Here is a 21,574-nt window from a genome sequence, read left to right on the forward strand (position 1 = left end):
ACAGCAGCACTAACAGGCCCAAGAGAGTAACCCACAGACCCACATACCTGGAAGACTTCGTGTGAAGATCCGATGCTATTCTAGAAGCTACCCTTAGATCAAATTCCCCGCGTGTTTAATTTCCCCACGTGTTCCTTTAGCTGTTAGATTCGAAATTCTGTTATAACAAACTAGAGCAAAATATCTTGTAAGAAAGCTATTATAAAAGCATGAATGAATAAACGGGGTAGCAGAGAAGAATATTTTACTGCAAATTTAGTTTACTTACCTTCAATTCAGTTTTCCCTGCAACTCTATCCACTGAGATTCGTATCAAATTGGTCCGACCTGCCCCCGACGCCATGCCCGATCACCATACCCGCCAAACCACCACCGACAAGCTCGAAGAAGCTGTCCACCGCCTCTCCGAGAGCCACACTTCCCTCTCCCAAGGTCATCAATCCCTCAATTCCAAGATTGACAATATCCACTCTTCCCTCACAGCCCAAATTGAATCCCTCTTCGAACGCCTTGCCACCATAGCCCTCCAACCTAACCCCTCCCCTTCCCCAAACAACTCAGCACACATACCTCTTTCCCCTGCCTCTCGCCATCATCACCTCAAGCTCGACGTTCCCCGTTTCGATGGCCACGACCCGTTGGGCTGGATATTCAAAATATCCCAGTTCTTCGATTACCAGGGTATCCCGGAGCTCGAACGCCTCACCATCGCTTCATTTTATATGGATGGCCCGGCCCTCTCTTGGTATCAATGGATGCACCGTAATGGCTTCTTCTCTTCGTGGCCGGCCATGTTGCAGGCACTAGAGTCCCGTTTCGCGCCATCGTTCTACGACGACCCCCAAGGTCAGCTATTCAAGCTTCAACAAACAGGCACCGTTACCGATTACCTTACAGCTTTTGAGCGCCTCGCCAACCGCACCATCGGCATCGCCCCTTCCTCTTTGCTCAGCTGTTTCATCTCCGGCTTGCTCCCGGAGCTCCGCCGCGAAGTCCAAGCCCTACGGCCTCTCTCCCTCCCACAGGCCATCGAGCTTGCCCGGCTTCAGGAGGACAAGATGCTCGATCGTCGCCGCGGTCCTCGGCCTCCGCCGCACTCCCCTTTCCCTCCCTCCCCCCCCCTCTCCCTTCATCAGTCGCTTCCCCTTCCCTTTCCCCGAAAACCCCATTTTCCCTTCCACCCCCGAAACTCCCTGTCAAGCGACTCTCCGCTGAGGAGCTCGCCGTACGCCGCGACCAGGGGCTCTGCTACCATTGTGACGATAAATGGTCCCCTGGCCACAGATGCAAGTCCCGTCTCCATTTGCTCATCGCGGACGAAGACGTTCTCTCCCCCGACTTCCCCTCCGCCGACGACCCTAACCCCACCCTAGTTTCCCAGATCAGCCTCAACGCCATGGAAGGCTCTCCCACCCCACAAACCTTTCGCCTCTATGGTTCCATCGGCCACCACCGCGTCATTATCCTTGTGGATGGCGGAAGTTCTCATAACTTCATCCAAACACGGATTGCCCGCTTCCTTAACCTCCCTACTGCCCCCACCTCCCCTCTCCGCGTCATGGTCGGCAACGGCCACACCCTCGACTGTGACACTGTGTCCCCTCAGATCACCCTCACCATTCAGACCCACCCCTTCACCCTTGACCTACTTCACCTCCCCATTTGCGACGCCGATATCGTGTTGGGAGTGCAGTGGCTCAAACATTTGGGCCCAGTCACCACAGATTTCGCAGCCCTCACCATGACTTTTCTTTCCTTGGGCTGTCCCATTACGCTAATTGCTGATGTACACCCCACCCCATCCGCTGTTTCGGCCCATCATATTAAGAGGCTCGCCACCACCCACTGCATCTCAGCCCTTTTGCCACATTACACCTTTACCGGCCCAAACACACCCCCTCCCCTCCGTCCCGCCCCCCGACTCCATCCCTGAGCCCATCGCCACCGTACTCCGTCGATACTCCACCATCTTCTCCGAACCAACTCATCTCCCACCTCCCCGAACCATCCAACACCACATTCACCTCTTACCCAATGAACCCCCGGTCAACGTCCGCCCTTATCGTTACCCACACTACCAAAAGACTGAAATCGAATCTCAGATCACAGCCATGCTCGACTCTGGCCTCATTCAACCTAGCCAGAGTCCTTTCTCCTCCCCCATTCTCCTGGTGAAGAAAAAAGATGGCTCATGGCGCTGTTGTATTGATTATCGTGCACTTAATACCATTACCGTTAAGGACAAATTCCCTATGCCGACGGTGGACGAACTACTCGACGATCTTGGAAAGGCCTCCTGGTTTTCGAAGCTCGACCTCCGGCAGGGTTTCCATCAGATTCGCATGGCACCTTCAGATATCCCCAAGACCGCTTTTCGCACGCACCAGGGTCATTACGAGTTCCGCGTAATGCCCTTCGGCGTATGTCCGGGAGCTTCATGCAATCACTTCGGCGGTCCGCAAGTGGCGCCACTATCTTCTGGGTTCTTCATTCACCATCCTTACTGACCATAGGAGTCTTAAGGAGCTCATGTCGCAGACGATCCAGACGCCGGAGCAACAGACTTACCTGGTGAAGCTCCTTGGTTACGATTACACTATCCGTTACAAACCTGGGGCCCACAATGTCGTCGCCGATGCTCTATCTCGAGTTCCTACCGGCGAATTCCTCTCCCTTACCGTGCCTCACTGCGACTTTCTCGATACCCTCCGTCAAGCTTTAATGGCTGACACCCAATATCAGGAATTACTCCACGAAATTCAAACTGCACCTGCCGCCCATCATGGTCTCTCCATTCGTAATGGACTCATTCTTAAGGACCATCGTATCTGGATACCTTTCCCCACGACCCTCACATCCACATTGCTTGAGGAATTCCATACCTCTCCCCTCGGAGGACACACCGGAGTTGCAAAAACCCTCCACCGCCTCCGACAAAGTTTTGACTGGCCCACCATCAAGAAGGATGTTCAGCGTTTTGTGTCCCATTGCCCGGTTTGCCAACAAACCAAATACGAAACGAAGAAGCCCTCTGGTTTGCTGCAACCTTTGCCTATCCCGGCAAGGATTTGGGAAGATATGTCAATTGATTTCATTACCGGCCTCCCGTCATCACAGGGCCATACTGTCATTATGGTTGTAGTCGACCGGTATTCAAAAGGGGCCCACTTCGGCGCTCTTCCCACCCAGCACACTGCTCATCAGGTCGCCGTTCACTTCCTCACCCTCGTCTGCAAACTTCACGGCTTCCCGCGCAGCTTAGTCTCCGACAGGGACGCTTTGTTCCTCAGCCAATTCTGGAAGGAGCTCTTCCGTCTCAGCGGCACCCAGCTTCGAATGACGACTGCGTATCATCCTCAGTCCGACGGACAAACCGAGGTCGTCAATCGGACTTTGGAACAATATCTCCGCGCCTACGTCCACCACAAACCCAGCCACTGGTTTCAATACTTGCCCCTTGCGGAGTGGTCTTACAATACCACGGTACATTCCAGCACGGGTTTTACCCCGTTTGAAATCGTTTATGGCCGGCCCCCTCCTTCCACGGTTGACTACATCCGCGGTTCCTCCCCCATTGATGCTGTTGATTCACTGTTAACAGACCGAACTGAGCTTCACGCACTCCTCCAGCGCCGCCTCCAAAAGGCCCAATCTTCTATGAAGGCCACCGCCGATAAGCACTGCCGCGACACTCAATTCTCCATCGGGGATTGGGTTTATCTCCGCCTCCGCCCCTATCGTCAGAAGTCCTTAGCTCCATCATACACGAAGCTTGCTAAGCGTTTCTATGGCCCGTACCAAGTGACTGATCGTATCGGCCCCGTCGCTTACAGGCTTGCCCTCCCTGCCACATCTCAGATCCACAATGTCTTCCACGTCTCATTATTAAAACTTCATCAGGGCCCCTCACCTACTACCGACGCTCCACTTCCCCCTCTAGCCGTTGATCACCATCCCCTCGTCAGCCCTTTAGCCATACTGGACTGGAAATGGGATACTTCGGTCACTCCTCCGCTACGCATGGTACTCGTCCAGTGGGCCGGTTTACCTCCTGAAGATACGTCCTGGGAATCTTGGTCTGAGTTACAGTCAGCCTACAACCTCGAGGACGAGGTTGTTTTTGGAGGCGTGGGTGTTGATAGCATTATGCAGAACAAGGCCACAGATACCAATAACAGCAGCACTAACAGGCCCAAGAGAGTAACCCACAGACCCACATACCTGGAAGACTTCGTGTGAAGATCCGATGCTATTCTAGAAGCTACCCTTAGATCAAATTCCCCGCGTGTTTAATTTCCCCACGTGTTCCTTTAGCTGTTAGATTCGAAATTCTGTTATAACAAACTAGAGCAAAATATCTTGTAAGAAAGCTATTATAAAAGCATGAATGAATAAACGGGGTAGCAGAGAAGAATATTTTACTGCAAATTTAGTTTACTTACCTTCAATTCAGTTTTCCCTGCAACTCTATCCACTGAGATTCGTATCATTATATAAGTGAAAACAAAACTCATAAACTTGAATTTTAAATTTTTTTGTTAAAATATGATGTTAATTTTATTTATATGATTGTTCGTAATTTATTAGTCTAATTCTCTTCCTAATTTATAGACCACGACTACTCAACTTACCGCATGAGTAAATTCTACGATGAAATAAGTCAAATATCGAATAGGAATGAGAGGTAAAAAACAGAAACAGGATAGCACTCTTTCTTTATTCTTTTACTCGGGCCTTCGAATTGTCAATGTACTCTGCATGTTCTGGCAGTTTTTGCAATTTCCAAATTTTAAATACAAATAGCTAACCGTATAATTAAAACAAAGCAGAAAACCTTTTCACACCCGAAGCAGGGGAGAGTAGCTGAATAGAGAGGCAATCACCTTGCAGTATGTGTATTGTGTGTTAGTGTCCAATCTTGATTCTGTCACTGATATTGAAAAGAAAGACAGTTTTGAAATTAACCACTGTTTAAGGATTATGAGATCATGTCAATATGCAATAAATGCATTGATTATCTTGTTAATTCATTGTGCTGCCGGCCAGGGGAAACTTCGTTTGAAGTTGATTTCAACTAATTAGAGTAGCCTGTCCACAAAACAAAACAAGAACATAGACTTATAATTAGTTCTAGAAGCTTCTTTTGTATGATGAATCTAAAATGGGATAACATTTATTACATACTTTTTTAGTTTATTCATATTTCTAAATTAACAATTAACCATATGTCTTCTGCTCTTTCTTAACTTTTAATTCTTTTTTTTTTAAAAAAACTTTTAATTCATTAATTCTCTAGCCACTACGAGGAGGGGGAAAAAACTATCATGGCTTTTAACTTCACGCCACTTGCTTAATAAAGGAAATCGAGAGAATGTAGAATCCGAGAATAAGTGGGCTTCTTCTAGAAGACCATTACGTATGAAGCCACCACAAACTTCCAAGTTTCAAGTCAATTATTCACCAACTCCTATTCTCAATAAGAATTGCTTATATGGAGAAGAAAAAAAACTATATATTTTAACATTGTCATTTTCTTTTTATAATTGAGATGTCTATTTTTCTCGACAGTTATAGTTTTATTAAGGATTTTGTTCCTCAAATTGAATTAAATTGTTGGAAGAATAACTTTATCTCCTTTGATAGTCATACTCCACTCTATCACAATTACATTTCATAAAAGATAAAGTAATACATGGTATGTAAAAAAAATGCTTAAATTTTAACCATGATTTTGACAAATCGTAAAGAATTATTTGGCCCAAAAGAAATGGGTGCACATGAATGAAGAATGGATCATTATGAATTTTTTAAATAATTAAAGTCGATTCATTTAAAATAACAGAATCAAATAATATAAAATTCTTTGACGTAATGGAATTTAAGGAAAATTTCATTCAAAAGTCGTCGTGGGCCTCGTGGCCGAACGAGCACTGGGCATTTAGTTATTGCATATTGTTTTTTGAAAATTGGTTATTGCATTACATACGTAAAAGAACGATATTCGTCAGATATTTATATTTTATGTTGATCATTGTTGAATTTTTGGCTGATTTGGATAATTGGAGCACAAAAGCCTGGTTAGGTAGTAATACTGTAATAGGCACGTAGTGTGCATACTCTGTAAAGTGTAAACGCAAGTCTGTCAAAATCAAGATTTTTTTTTTACTTGATATCGCCAAATAACATTACTGTAAGGTTAGTTTCGGACCAAATTCTTTTGAGTATCATACACAGGTTTTGTCAATGGGACAAATTCAAAATTGTGACTTCTTTCTTTCTTTCTCCGTTCATCCTTAAATGTGTATTTTAAGACAAAAATTAACTTATTTATGGTTTGAATAGGAATGAATTTGAATTTCTTTAAAAAATATATCATGTTTTGAGGTTTGTGAATGAAAGAAAATAAATAAGAAATACAAGTATCTCACAAGCAATTGAATTGTTTTTTGTTCCTTTTCATGTTATTTTCTTGCCCATTACATGTAAATTACAAAAGGCAAAAGACACATCAAAGCCAAAATTATGCTATCTTTTATAAAATGAATTAGAAGTCTAGAACCTTAGCCACAAAGGTTGTCAAATGTACGAGTAAGTCGTTGGTTTGGGGAGTCATATGTTCAGTTCCCTTAAACAATGTCTTGAGTTCGAACTTTGTTCATGAAAAAAAAAAACATTATTGAAATGAGAGATTTCATTAAATATGGTCAATCAAGTTCTCCCACATATATTAATCATTAGTAAAGTTGGTGAATACTCCACATTAATATCATGGTAACAAAAAAAGTTGTCTAATGTAACAATGTTAATTTTTTGGACTATTGTTATATTTATCTCTCAAAATTATATATGTATCATTCTATTCAACAATTATATTATGCAACATGATGAATGCATATATTATATATTTGATTGTATCCATTTGCTAAGTACCTGCAAGATTATGTTTAACTGCAAATTGAGAGTGGAGTACTTCAAATACAAGTTCCACATCTCTCCTTGTTGAATCTTGATGTTGAATAAATAGCTTTCTTTTTTCTCCTTGTGGTTTTGGGACACTATTGACAAACATAACCCAGTGGGAATGAATGTCGTTGGACTGGTTTAATATATACATTAATATCACTATTTAAACTTGCAATGCCAAAAAATACATATCAAATTCTAAGTTTTGTAAAGTCACTATTTCAAGCATGGTCGTGAATTTAACATGATTACCTTGAGAAATTTGCCTTTTTCATACAATCAAATAACTTTTTATAATTTCTCAGTGCATACAACGAACATACCAAAAAAGTTGCATGCCTTCCTCATTAGACACTCATTGTTATAGTTGTTAGGTCTTTTCAAACACTTAACCCCAAACACCTCCTTATTCACCTTATACAAATCTCTCTAAGTATTACTTCTCACCTATATACTGATCATGATTTTCAAAGGCTATAGTACAACTCAAAATGAATACATGCTTTCACATTCAGAACTTTCATTGGAATTGAGCCTTTATGTATGCAAGAATCTAAAAAAATTAATCTTTGAACAAATGACTATGTTCTTCTCCATTATCCCAATTTATTATTATTCTTGTACGTTTGCACTTAATGATGTTTGTTGGCTTTCATTTCCTTTGTCTCTTAAGTATTAACATCATGGGTTGTTCTTCATTGTTCATAATTTTTGTTTCGAAGAGTTGTTACTCAATATTTTGTAGTTGTGGAATTGTTAGAATCCATTAAATGTTTAGCATAATTTGGTAAGAAGAAAAGATTATAAAAGTAACAAGAATATTCAATAGATTTACAATCAAAGTCATTCTTAAGTGCGTCTTGGTGCCGGACAGTCTAGCTTTCGGTTTCCTAACTGGCTATGGACAAGTCCTTTGTGTGAGGAAGTTCTCTTTGTCCAGATACATGACTCGTAACTTATTGTGGCGGATCTCTAGAATCGTAACAATTGGAAATTTGCAACGTCTTTATACTCCTTTCCCTGAACGTGTGAGGAATTCTATCTTGGAGGTACATATCCCTTTAAAGTTCGAACCCTTTGGGTGAGGATGTGATTGCTTGGTTGGGTAACAATAGTGGTGTCTACACAGCTTCTTCAGCATACAGTTGGGTTCGGAAACATCCAGCTCAATTGAATCCAATCTGGAAAAAGATTTGGGAACTTGAAGCTCCCTGAGAAGAGTCATTTCTTCATGTGGCAAATTTTTCGTAATGCCTTGCCCACGAATAGCAAGAGACATGCTTGTCATCTCTCTCCTTCTGCTGCATGTCACAGGTGTTCGATCAGAACCAGAGGAATCCACTCTACATGGCTTGAGAGATTGTCCTCGCTCCAAGGAATTTTGGCTTCGTATGGGATTCGGTTCGAATACTATCCTGACTTGCCAGAATATTCAAGCTTGGATTTTAGCCGTGATTAATCATCGACCATCAGCTCTTATTCTTTCTACAGTTTGGTGTTTGTGGAAGTGGAGAAATAATTCTATTTTCACCACTGAGCAGTGGGGAGTTCCTTATGTGTGCAATTTGACCCGTTTAACAACAACTGAGTTAGAATTGTACTGTTCCAAGCTACCTAGAGTGACTATGCATATCCTTGCGCAAATATCCTTTTGTAAAGCTAAATGCATATGGATCTTGATTGCATAATCCGAATATTATGGGTGGCAATGGTGTAATTCTGGGTGTTCAAAGAGATTGGCTCTCTGGGTTCTCTAGTCTGTATGGTCACGGTGACTCTTTGCGAGCTGAACTATTGGCTCTTCGAGATGGGATAGAATATTCATGGAGGTTGGGGTATAAGCATCTCCAATGTGAAGTGTATTGCCTGGAGGTGTTTGAACACATTAGTGATATCAACAACCAGGCAGTGGACTTGCATTTGCTCAAGGATGTTATCTATGACATCGGAGATCTCCTCCAATTTTCGTGGGAGGTCATCTTCAAGCATGATCGAACAACGTACTGCGAATGGTGTAGCCGATACCCTAGTTGGTGGATGAGTGTGTTTGCAAGGCTCTATGGAGTTTATAGTTCCTCCGCATTTTGTTTTATATGTTTTTGTGCATGACTTAGTCAACCTTGGTTGATCTTGTTGTTTATCTTTCCTTACTCTAAAAAAAAAAAAAAACATTCATAAGCAAATGTAGCTTTCGTTGCATATTTCCCCCATCAATATAATCATACCTATTGTTTGATTTTGAATCTTTGATCCCTTAATTTGTTTTAAGGTATTCAATCCCTTGATTTTTTTTATTACAAATAAATCCTTTTGTTATATTTTCCTTGACTTAAAACTCTCACAATTTCATTTTTAAAATATTCATAAATTGAGTAGATCAAATCATTTTAAATATTCATTCACCTTAAAAAGTTAAAACATCATACAATATATCGATTTTCATTCAAATTAAAAAATATCAATTTTTTCCTTCAAACCTTAATTTTACACCCTACTAAATCCTTTAAAGTTTATCAAATTTATACTAAAACTTTAACTTTTAAAGTCATTTAATATCTTAAATTTATCATATATCTCCCACAATTTAACTAATTAAAAGAATATTTTTAGAGTTTTAACTAAGTTGACTAGAAACTATTTTTTTTAATTTAAGAAATAGATTATATTATTTAATTTATTCGAGAAGCCTTAAAAATAAAGATATCCTAATAAATAAAGGTCAAGTGAATCCCTTTCTTCTTATCCATTGTGCCCCAAAATATTCAAAGATATAACCTTTTTTTTTTATCATTATTCAAAGATATAACTAAAATTTAAAACATATCGACGTGACATTAAAATTAAAATAAAGCAAGAATTTAAAGCACATAACACCTGCATTGAAAAGTATTAAATGATTTGTATTATTTTTAACCCATTGTCAGAATTTATAAATTTTTTTACTGAAAAAAATGTTATGTTTGCTGAATCCTGAATTTGAAATTAAATTTATTCGTTCGTATGTTACTTGATGCATTCAACTATTTGATGAGTGCTGATAAAATTAATTTTGCAAAATTGATTTTGATTAAAATTAATTTAAAAGTGATATGACTTATATTTAAATATTTTTATTATAAAATTAAGTTAAAACTAAAACTAAATATAAATTTTATAATAATCTAATGCAAAAGTCACTTTAACTCATGAATTTTGGACTTAAAATGAAGCGAAACATATAAAATTAATTTTATACCTAAAATTAATGTTTTAATAACAAACCAAATTAATGATGTTAAAAAGCTAAAATTAAAATAACTTTTTTTTCCCATAGAAGACAAATCTTGGAATGAAACATTTAACATTCCTATATATTCAATACTCATGAAATTCGCTGTGAAATATTCTCATAGCAGTTATATCTATGTCCAGAAGGCTAAGGTAAAATAACTATTTACTTGAAACTTAAAAGAAGAAAAAAGGAGAATCCAGAAAAACAAAACAATTGATGGCGACAACCGTGAGTGGAGTTTACTCGGCCATCCATGCCGTCGACTTCGGAGACTCTGGAATCGTAGTTTCCTTTTCTGGGCCCACCACACACTCTCAGCCGTATGCAAAATAACACAAGAACGTCTTTTGGTGCTCTCAGTCACACATTACACTACATACACATTTTGATTTTTCTATTAAATAACCACACACACCCAATTACTGAATAAATTATTCCACGTAATCTTTGTTCTTCCCATGTCCCATTATGAAGTCCTAACTTGTATAACAAACAGCGCCTAGCTTCATTTGATTTATGCTGCAAAAGCAAAGCCATTGTCCTTTTCTTTGGTCAATTTTTTTGTTTCGTTTCTCTCAATAGCTCTGTACACCTTGTCTTTTTCTTAGTAGATTGATTCTCCTTACATTAATCACCCGGTCCTATACTCTACTCTCTCTTTTCCCCAACCAAATTCGTCCGAATATAACTTCCCGCGCACGTTAGCAAAACGCACCTTATCGCATCATTTAACATACTTATACCACCTTAGATTAAAATATCTGTATATTAGTATAAAATTAAAACTTATAACTATACTATACATTCTTCTGATTTTGTTTAATCATGAACGGTGCTCCCAAGCACGAACGCCGCTGGGCGTCCGACACCGTGCCGGAGATGGCATTCGTCAGCGCCGGGACTTCGCCGGGAACTGAGTACAACTCCGTCACCGACGAGTACGTTGAGGTCACTCTCGATGTTCACGACGATCACACCATCGTTCTCCGCGACGTTGAGCCGGTGACTGTCGTTAACATCGACGACGGCGTCGCAACAAGTGGAAACGAAACTCCGACGTCCTCCGCGTGGTCGCCGTCGATCAGGAGGAGCTCTCCTAACCGGTGGCGGCAGTTCTCGCAGGAGCTGAAGGCCGAGGCGGTTGCGAAGGCGAGGCAGTTTTCGCAGGAGCTCAAGGCGGAGCTGCGGTGGTTCTCGTGGAGCCAAGGCGGATCTGAAACGGCGTTGGTGGCTCGAGATCTCAGGAAGCAGCGCGCTCAGCTTGACCGCAACCGCTCCGGTACGAAGAAAGCGCTCCGTGGACTGAAATTTATTAGCAGTAAATCCAATGGCGCTGACGCCTGGAACGAGGTGCAAAGCAATTTCTATAGTCTTGCCAAGGACGGTTATCTTTATCGCACTGATTTTGCGCAATGCATAGGTACGATTCCTTTTCAAATTTCAGTTCAGATTCTTGCGTTTTGCATGTGCATTTAATCGGTTTGTCATTTTCACTCCTTGTTTGAAGAGTTTTGTATGCTTTGTTTAATTTTTTGAAGGGATGAAGGACTCTAAGGAGTTCGCTCTGGAACTATTTGACGCGCTGAGTCGTAGACGTAGACTGAAGGTTGAAAAGATCAGCAGAGACGAGCTTAACGAATTCTGGTCGCAAATTACCGATCAAAGCTTTGATTCGCGGCTTCAGATATTCTTTGACATGTAAGTGTTGATTGATTGAATATTATTTTAAAGTATACAATCCAATTAGTTAAAAAAAATCTTTCACGTCATTTTTTTTCTTTTCTTTAATAAACACTTGTACTTTTCCAGGGCAGAGGATAAATAATAGTCTTCCTAAATTTTCGTAATTTGCTTTGGTAATTAATAATTAAGGATTTCACAGATTTATGAGAAATATTGCGAGGTGAAAAGAAATATTGTATTAATCTAAATTTAAAATAAAATAAGATTATGAAATATTTTAATTGTGATAGAGATAAATGTATTTTTTTTTTTTTACATTTTGTAACCAATAACTAAATATCGTTGTCTTACTTGTCTTTGTTTTTTTTTTTTCTCCGTGTCTAATTTAAATCATAATGACATTCATAGGGTGGACAAGAATGAAGATGGTAGGATCACCGAAGAAGAAGTGAAAGAGGTACATTTCAGTCTGAAACTTCATTTCTGGTTTGTAATTAACTGATATTCGTGACTGTTTACCAATAAAATTTGAATAGTAAATCATATAACCAACAACTTTTTTTTAGAGGAATGATTCAACAACTTCGAGAGAGGGAGAGACAGACTTGGCATATATAGTTAGCTAAAAAAATTGCTTACAGTTAGAAGTAGTTAATTCATCTCTTCCCATGCACACTTAGTTAACACAATTAATTGCACCCATATCTTTAATTGTATATGTTTTAAATGTATCGTTTGCTTTTATTTTTAAAATTTGAATTTTATATATCATCTATCTTATCCTTCTTTTCTTCTTTTCTTTTGTTAATTTCCTCAAGAAAAAAACACGTGCATTTTCTACTTTTATTATAATTTTAATTAATTATTTTATTTTGTAGTTTATGCTTGCATAGGTGCTATTCTGATTCAAATGACACTTGTGCTATGTATGTTCTGTAGCCAATGCAAATGCGTAGTGTGGTATCAAGTTGAGTTTTAATAATTGACCGTAACAATATCCAGGATTAGGTGAACCCTGGTTGTCTACAATGAAGGTTATATCTCTCAAACAAATAAAACGTAAATATAATATAAAATTTTAAATGTGCAGATATATTTTTAATAAATTAATTATTATTATTCAGTCTTTCCACTACTACGTTTCCTAATGTTCTAAAGCAATAAAGCATATTATTAGTTACTGTTGATTGCTATCCAGTGAAAGTTAAGTCATATTGATCAAATGACATTTTTTTTTAATTTTATTACATCATTTTCTCTTCTTATTTTTTTAATAGTTGTAAAAGAAATTTTATTAGTTTAATGTACAAACATAATTTCACTTTTAAGGCCTATGACCAAGCCCAAACATCACATTCTCATTTTCCTTATTAAACCAAATTCCTGGAATTTATAACGTAGACGCTTTCAGTGCGGTTGGTGGGGGCATAGTCGTCATTTACGTTAAACATTTTTTTAGGTGATCCAAAAATGTGCATGTCATAGAAAATGCCATCTGTCTAACCATCAAATAATTGTTTCATCCTAATAGTTCGGTGTTTGTTTTGTAAATTACATCGCCTTACGTGAAATTTGTTTAATCACTAGTTTATTGGCGCCAGCACATAACACTTACTAGTAGTCTTTAGTTAAATATTTTAAAATTTGAATATATTGAAGAAACACATATTTACATCAATCGACTAAAAATAATGATAACATAAAATATATAAATATGGATAATTTTTATTTTATAAGTTAACTTTTGAATTTAAATTAATTAGACTCTAACTTAACCTATCATATCACTCTCCTTATAAGTAAATTTTATACTTAAAATGTCTAATTTGACATGAAAGAGTACATTGAAAAAAAATATAAATATCATATCAACTAAAAATAATATCTAAATAGGATATATAAATAAGAAATAATTTCACTCTACCAGCTCGATTTTAGCGTTGAATTAAGTTTAAACTTAGGTTAAAAGAGAATAACTTAAATTAATATTCTCAAATTTAGATATTAAAAATATAATTTCTTTAAATTTGGATTAAAGAAAATTTGTGGCTCTTAGTTATTTGATAGTTTGACCTTATTTCAGTACAAGTCGGGTGAATAATAATAATAATAATAATAATAATAATAATAATAATAATAATAATAATAATAATAATAATAATAATAATAATAAAACAACCTTTTTCTTTTGCCAAGAAAAATAATACCTTAAGTCCCGAACATGTGAAGATAACTCACAATTCTTACACGGTTTCTAACTGATACCTCCTCCACCCGACGATATTGCTAGAAACGAGAATTTATAAACTTATGAAAATTTTATCATTAAATTAAATAATATCACTCTTTAAAATTAAATTTTGTATCAAACAATTGACATATCTCATTTGATTTTCAGATCATTATGCTAAGCGCTTCAGCAAATAAATTATCCAGATTGAAAGAGCAGGCCGAGGAATACGCAGCTCTGATCATGGAAGAGTTAGACCCTGAAAGACTTGGCTACATCGAGGTGGGAGTTCTCTACAAATGATAACATATGAATTTATCAAGAATACATGCATATATTTTAATTCTCTAACACATATGAGTACGTCACAAAAGAAAATCTTTGTAAGTGATAGACATTAATGTTAATCCAATCCATGATTAATTTGGTTTCCATTGTTAGATTTGTTGGGGTTGTTTTTAGTTTGTGTTTAAGAATAAATGATAAAAAGTTTTTAAAAAATAGAAACTTTTAATTAACGATATTTATTATATTGAAAATATAAAAATATATTATTTATTCTTTTAAGTATTTTAATAAAAATACTTAATATGTTTAATACTACTAATTTTTTATGCCATGTATTCATGAGAAAACGGCCACTTAATTTGTTTTGTTGTGTTAATTAACTGGTTAATTAAGTCAATGCATGACCAGCTCTGTTCCTTTAGTACCGTCCAAAGTTGGGCGAAATTGATTAACAAATTACACGCTAGTTAATTAATTGGTGTAGCCTAGCCCTCGATGCCTAGACTTACTAGGTTTTGTCGATGAATGTTATAAATAGTCAATTGAGGATGCCCTCGTCATTATGCACGTAATATGATGTTACTTCAAATCAATTACTTAAGTATATATTGTAGTGACCATATTAATTTATTTAACCAATATAAAACTTTTAGAAGATATGGGTGATTGATAATAGGCGTTGGGCTGTATTGTTTAAGGACACTTGTGGGTAAAATAAATATAAAAAATATTTAATGAATATTATTTATTAAAATAAATACTTTTTATAATGATTTCATATTGGTCTTTACCATAAGTTAAAGTAATGAAATAATTTTTTAAATGTGTAATTTAGTGATAAATTAAATTTTTTTAAAAAAATATCACATCATATTACGTAATATTATTGAGAGTTAAAATGGTAACAAGAAGAGTTTATGATAAATTATTTTAATAACAAAAACTTTAGATAAGTAAATTAAGAAGTGATAAAAATATCTTTTGAAAGATTAATATGATGATTAATTTTTTTGAAAAACAAATGTGATAACGAGGATAACTTTGAAAGACTAAATTGCGAATTGTTTTCTTCTTATTTCAAAAGGTTGACATATGTTTTTTTTAAGGATAAGTTTAAAGACTAGACATTTTTTTTTCATACTAAGCTGTAAAAAAGAATATGGAACCTTTCTAACCTACTTTCATTACTTTTATTTATGGCGCTTTCAATATAGTGCTTTTAAATAATTTAATTTCTTATCATTTATATTTTTTTACTTGTTAATTATATATAGACTAGACGAATTAAAGCTAACATTGTCTGGTCATCATCCTTTGCATAAAACACAGGAGCATTTATTCGCTCAAACATTTTACCAAGATCACGTCGTGGGGTATAATTTATAAACAGGTCGTATTAGTCATTAATCTAAACTCCATTAAATGTTAGTAATTATTTTCAAAATATTAAATATATTTATATTTTTCATATAATAATATTTTACCAAGATAATTTTACTCAATTGGTTGGTTAAACAGGATGTACGATACAAAATAACAAAAGAATATTTCCTTTTTAGTAATAATTTTTTAGATTGTTTTCTTAATTCAAGTTTGAAGACACAAATTAACATTAATCTTACAATAGAGGTGAAATACAAAAAAATATAATTAAAAATATTTAGAAATATTATTTAATTGGTAAAAGATTAATCATTGGTAATAAAAAAAATGGACAATCATATTCAATAGGATTTTTTTTTACACAAATCCTCTCTGTGTATAGTGATAGTGTTTTTAAGAATATTTTTTCAACATCAGCACTTTGAAGAATTATTGTTGAGGGGTGTTTCTAAGGTCCATCTTTCTTCATGCTTGAGCATCTTACTATTGAGTGGAGTAGTTTTATTCAACTCGTATGTGCGCATGCTCCATTTTGTTTGTTGCTCTGTATCAAGGAAATAATCGACACGTTAATAATATGATGAATAAGGTTGACATGTGTTGAAATATCTTTTGCATATACGATTCGACCTCTTTTAGTTTTGCGACATTTTTATGGTCTTTGTGTTGCCGCAGCTATGGCAACTGGAGACGCTTCTGTTACAAAAGGACACGTATCTCAACTACAGCCAAGCACTAAGCTACACCAGTCAAGCTTTGAGCCAGAACCTACAAGGACTAAGGGCGAGAAGTCCGATACGTAGGATGAGCCGCAGAATGCTGTACTATTTGCAAGAAAATTGGAGGAGACTTTGGATTTTAGCATTGTGGATTTCTGCTATGATTGGGCTGTTTACGTGGAAGTTCATCGAGTACAAGAGGAAAAATGCTTATCATATCATGGGTTACTGTCTTCTCGCGGCCAAAGGTGCTGCTGAGACTCTGAAGTTCAACATGGCACTTATACTCTTGCCCGTCTGCAGAAATACCATAACTTGGCTCAGGTCCACCAAGTTGGCTTACATTGCACCTTTCGATGATAACATCAACTTTCATAAGGTACGCCCCCACACAACACCACCAGAGAAAACACGTTGAATAATGTATAAAAGGTAGTGAACGCTGTCAAGTTTCTATAATTATCATTCCAAAGTGGTGTTTGCTCTTATCCCTCCTTGCTTATGTATGATGATCCAGTTAGTGCTCTTGTCCCTCCTTAAGTCTATAGGATAAGATATTGTAAGATCACTTTTATGACAATGTTTTCTTACACTTTTATGGTTATTAGTAACGTATTCTTATCTGTTCATTAGGGTTTTCCTTTTAACAGAGGAGGATTTAGATATTTTATTCATGAACAGTTTGATGGGATCATTGGGGATTTTTTTTTTACTGCATCATTGGGGATTTGTTAACCATAAGGGTATTGATCAAATAATTAAAAGTAAAAACTATTAGAAGAAAAATTTAATATATTACAAAATTTAATTTTTCATATTTAATATACTCATAGTTATATTAACATAAGAATTCATGCAAACTGCCTAAAAGTTAAATTAATTTGTTAAAGCAATCACATCATATCGTTGAATATATTCATAGCTATGTTAGCATATACTTGGATTTACATGAAATTCAATGACACTCACGAAAGTAAAATAGAAAACGCAACAATAATTTTTATGTGATTCCTAGGGAAGGATATAATGTTTAGTTCTGGATGCTTGCAGACAATTGCTGCGGCAGTAGTGATTGGTGTTATACTTCATGCCGGGAATCACCTTGCTTGTGATTTTCCTAGACTTGTAAATTCGTCTGAAAAAGATTATGAGACGTATTTGGATGGCGTATTTGGTGATCATAAACCCAGTTACGGAGACCTCATTAAAGGGGTTGAGGGTGTGACAGGAATTCTGATGGTGATTTTGATGGCAATAGCATTTACTCTTGCAACAAAATGGTTCAGGAGAAATCTCGTTAAGCTTCCTAAACCGTTTAATAGGCTCACTGGTTTCAATGCGTTCTGGTATTCTCACCATCTATTTGTGATTGTTTATGTCCTGCTCACTATTCATGGTGTATATCTTTACCTCGAGCGCAGATGGCACCTTCAAACGGTATGCAGTATCATATTCCAATTATTTAGGATTAGGAGCATTATCATAGGTTTTTCTTTCCTTGTTGCTTATTGGCTACTTGACACATTGATCTCTGTTTTCAGACATGGATGTATCTTGCCGTTCCAATTTTACTTTATGCCGGGGAAAGAACGCTAAGATTCTTCCGTTCTGGTTTCTATACAGTCCGTCTAATAAAGGTGAGCAGGGCTGCAGGGGAATAAAAAGTAGCGTTAGGCGCTTCTAAAAGATTAATCAAATTCGTTATATATTGGGCATTTTACTTGTTTGCTTACATTTGCTCTTGGCTAATCGTGTATAGCCAAAGTGGACAATGCTAAAAAATAAAAACTGTAGGAATCAGAACTACCACTGCTTTCAATAACGTCTCGAACTTATGGATCTTTTTTCTTTGTGAAAACATTTAGGTTGCCATTTATCCTGGAAATGTTCTGACATTGCAAATGTCAAAGCCGTCTCAATTTCGATACAAGAGCGGACAATACATGTTTGTGCAATGTCCTGCTGTTTCTCCATTTGAGTGGTAAGTTGCAATTTTTGTTTTTCTACATTACTTTTCTCCATTTGAGTGAATTTCTCATGCTTCATGTAAATTTAGTACTCTACTGGTTTAACCCCTCTCAGTCTCGGATGTCGAAAAAAGAAAGGAATTGAAATGATATCACCTTTTACATGTTACGATTGCCGCTATTTAACAATACAATGTATGTGTGACAGGCATCCGTTTTCAATTACCTCTGCCCCTGATGATGACTACCTGAGTGTTCACATACGGCAACTGGGAGATTGGACACAGGAGCTCAAAAGGGTATTCTCTGCGGCCTGTGAGCCTCCCTTAGCTGGGAAGAGCGGGCTTCTCAGGGCTGATGAAACCACCAAGAAATGGTACGTAGCGGGCTTGCTTATTTGTTTGCCTTGTAACTTTGTCCTAAGAAAAAATGATTTATGCTCATATTCCCGTCGTCTTCTTGGTATGAATAATTTACACAGCTTACCAAAGTTAAGGATAGATGGACCTTACGGTGCGCCAGCACAAGACTACAGAAACTATGATGTCCTGCTACTTGTCGGTCTCGGGATAGGAGCAACACCTTTTATCAGCATTCTGAAAGATCTTCTCAACAATATCATCAAAATGGAGGAGCTGGCGGTAAGTTTTAGCCCAACAAGTAACAATATTTATTGACGCTTTTTCATGTAAAAATGTAAACACTATGATGTTTAAAATAAGCCTTGTCAAACTGACCATTCTTCGAAGGTCTTTATTTACGATGAAAATAATAATCATGGTTGCTTTCTATCCAGGATTCAGTCTCTGATTCAAGTAGAGGTTCAGACCTTAGCACTGGGAGCGCAGATTCACTATCTTCTAATAAGATTTCTCCTAAACGGAAGAAGACACTGAAGACTACCAACGCATATTTCTACTGGGTAACAAGAGAACAAGGTTCTTTCGATTGGTTTAAAGGGGTCATGAATGAAGTTGCTGAACTTGATCAAAGGGTATTAACTGCTACGGAATATTTATCCCGTTAAAGAATTTTCTCTTGAAGAATTCTTAGTATTCCTTTCCATTTCTGCCAGATGAGTAAGTCATATTTGCATCAGCTAATATTCAATGTCTAATTATGGACTTCAGGGCGTTATTGAGATGCACAACTACTTAACTAGCGTATATGAGGAAGGAGATGCCAGATCCGCCCTCATTACAATGGTGCAAGCCCTCAACCACGCAAAAAATGGAGTTGATATTGTTTCCGGGACTAGGGTAAGCCTTTGATTTTTGCCCTTTACCTTACCCTTTATGCGTTTTAGTTTTGGAAAAATAGAAGTGTCCTAAAGAGTTTGCTTTTCAGTCTTGACTAAGTTGATTTTAAACCTTGATTTGCATTTCTGAATTTTACTATCAGCTGAGAACTCATTTTGCTAAGCCTAACTGGAAGAAAGTTTTCTCTAGAATATGCTCTAAGCACTGCAATGGACGAATAGGTCAGTCAATCCAATCAAGCATGCATTTGTAGACATTATTTACATCTTTCACTAACATCCTCGATTCGCATCAGGGGTTTTCTATTGTGGCGCACCGGTTTTGGCAAAAGAATTAAGCAAGCTCTGCTTCGAGTTCAACGAAAAAGGTCAAACAAAATTTGAGTTCCACAAGGAGCATTTCTAAGGGAATTTGGACGGAGCTTCATATCTGTAGCTAGAATCAACACAATTAATTTTATTGGCCAGATTATAAGATATGCTCAATAAGCTAAAACCTTAAGTATAGAATATGAGGCATTGTACATCCCGGCCAGCAAGATGGCTGGGCATTTTCATCATACATGTGGCTGCAGCTCAAAGGAGATATTGCCCTCATTCTGGCGAACCGCATAGGTTATTGGCAAGATACATCCGATAGAAAATATAGAACAGTTTTGAAAGTGATAAAAAGGAATTAGTTAGTGTTCTGGCTAAGGCAAGGAGCAGGACATAGGTTGAACGGCATGTGTGGATAATTTTTTCTTTGAAAAAAATAATCGTTTTGTATTATTTTTTTTATAAAAATATTGAAATGATTATTTTTTAAATAAAATAAAAGACAACAAACAGATACAAAATTTTCGTTTTCTTCGAGTGGATTCTAGTATCTTTGTAGAATATTGTGGGTGAAACTAGTGTTTAGACCCTGCTGCTTCTGCTTGGATTTCTTATCCAGGAAAGGAGATAAACCCTGTACATGAGACGAGACTATTAATAGTATGTTGACTATGTTCTTTTTCTTTATTATCCAGTGGCTACTATTTTTATCCTATAAGGGAAATTGGTGCTAAACAGGAATTATAAATGAGCTTATGTTAAGCAGTTCCAATCTGTTCATTATCAAAATAATGTTCATCCAATTGGATGTTGTTTGCAACAAAAAATTAACGTGAATTGGGCTTTATTCATACTGGCTTTCCCGAGCCTGTTCACAATATTCCGAGTAGCCTTTACTTACTATTTATAGTGGGCACTGCTTCTCCAAAGTAAATTTATTTTAACATGCATAAATTAAAATTTATTGATGAATTTTATTAAATTATAATTATAATAGCTTTAAATTAAATCAAGGATAAACATTCTTATTTTGAATTTTTTTTCTACTTCATAAAAGTGGCTATATGGAATGGCACATGATAAATAGTCAGAGGCAAACAAACAATCTTATATTAGGGCTGTTGAATATTATTTTTTCTAGAAGGGATTAAATATAAGAGTATATAATATTGTAAAAACATTGTAATAGATGTTAAGAAAACATTTGAACTCTGGGTGGCATGCCCCATTTCTTTTGAATCCATCTCTGTAAAAAAAAAAATGGTTCAGAAAGGACAGTATTTGCCGGCATTGTCTTCTGGACTTCCGGCAATTGCTTTTGGTCTTTCAAAATAAAAAAATGCTATCAGTTTTATCATTTAAAAAGAAATGTGTTCAGGCGTGTTTTAATATGAAATTTAGAAGACGATTTAACGTAAATCTAAAACTATCAATTTTTAATGTATCTATAGTTAAAATCACTCAAACTTTAAACTCATTTTTTTCCACTTCGGC

The 21,574-nt window shown here is 36.7% G+C and overlaps 1 protein-coding gene across 1 annotated transcript; it reads left to right on the forward strand.

Annotated features, from left to right (window-relative positions):
• The first annotated feature begins 10,516 nt into the window (after positions 1-10,516).
• LOC100805517 (respiratory burst oxidase homolog protein A) lies at positions 10,517-20,929 on the forward strand. Its single transcript, XM_003517436.5, has 14 exons — positions 10,517-11,654; positions 11,773-11,932; positions 12,326-12,374; positions 14,316-14,429; positions 16,494-16,916; positions 17,588-17,974; positions 18,079-18,174; positions 18,403-18,518; positions 18,713-18,880; positions 18,986-19,145; positions 19,301-19,498; positions 19,635-19,763; positions 19,906-19,984; positions 20,059-20,929. Exons 1-14 carry the CDS (start codon positions 11,060-11,062, stop codon positions 20,166-20,168), a joined length of 2,784 nt encoding a protein of 927 aa, XP_003517484.1. The 5' UTR covers positions 10,517-11,059; the 3' UTR covers positions 20,169-20,929.
• Positions 20,930-21,574: the final 645 nt, after the last annotated feature.

This window comes from Glycine max, chromosome 1 (assembly GCF_000004515.6).
Source record: "Glycine max cultivar Williams 82 chromosome 1, Glycine_max_v4.0, whole genome shotgun sequence".
In the NCBI taxonomy this organism is placed as follows: domain Eukaryota; kingdom Viridiplantae; phylum Streptophyta; class Magnoliopsida; order Fabales; family Fabaceae; genus Glycine; species Glycine max.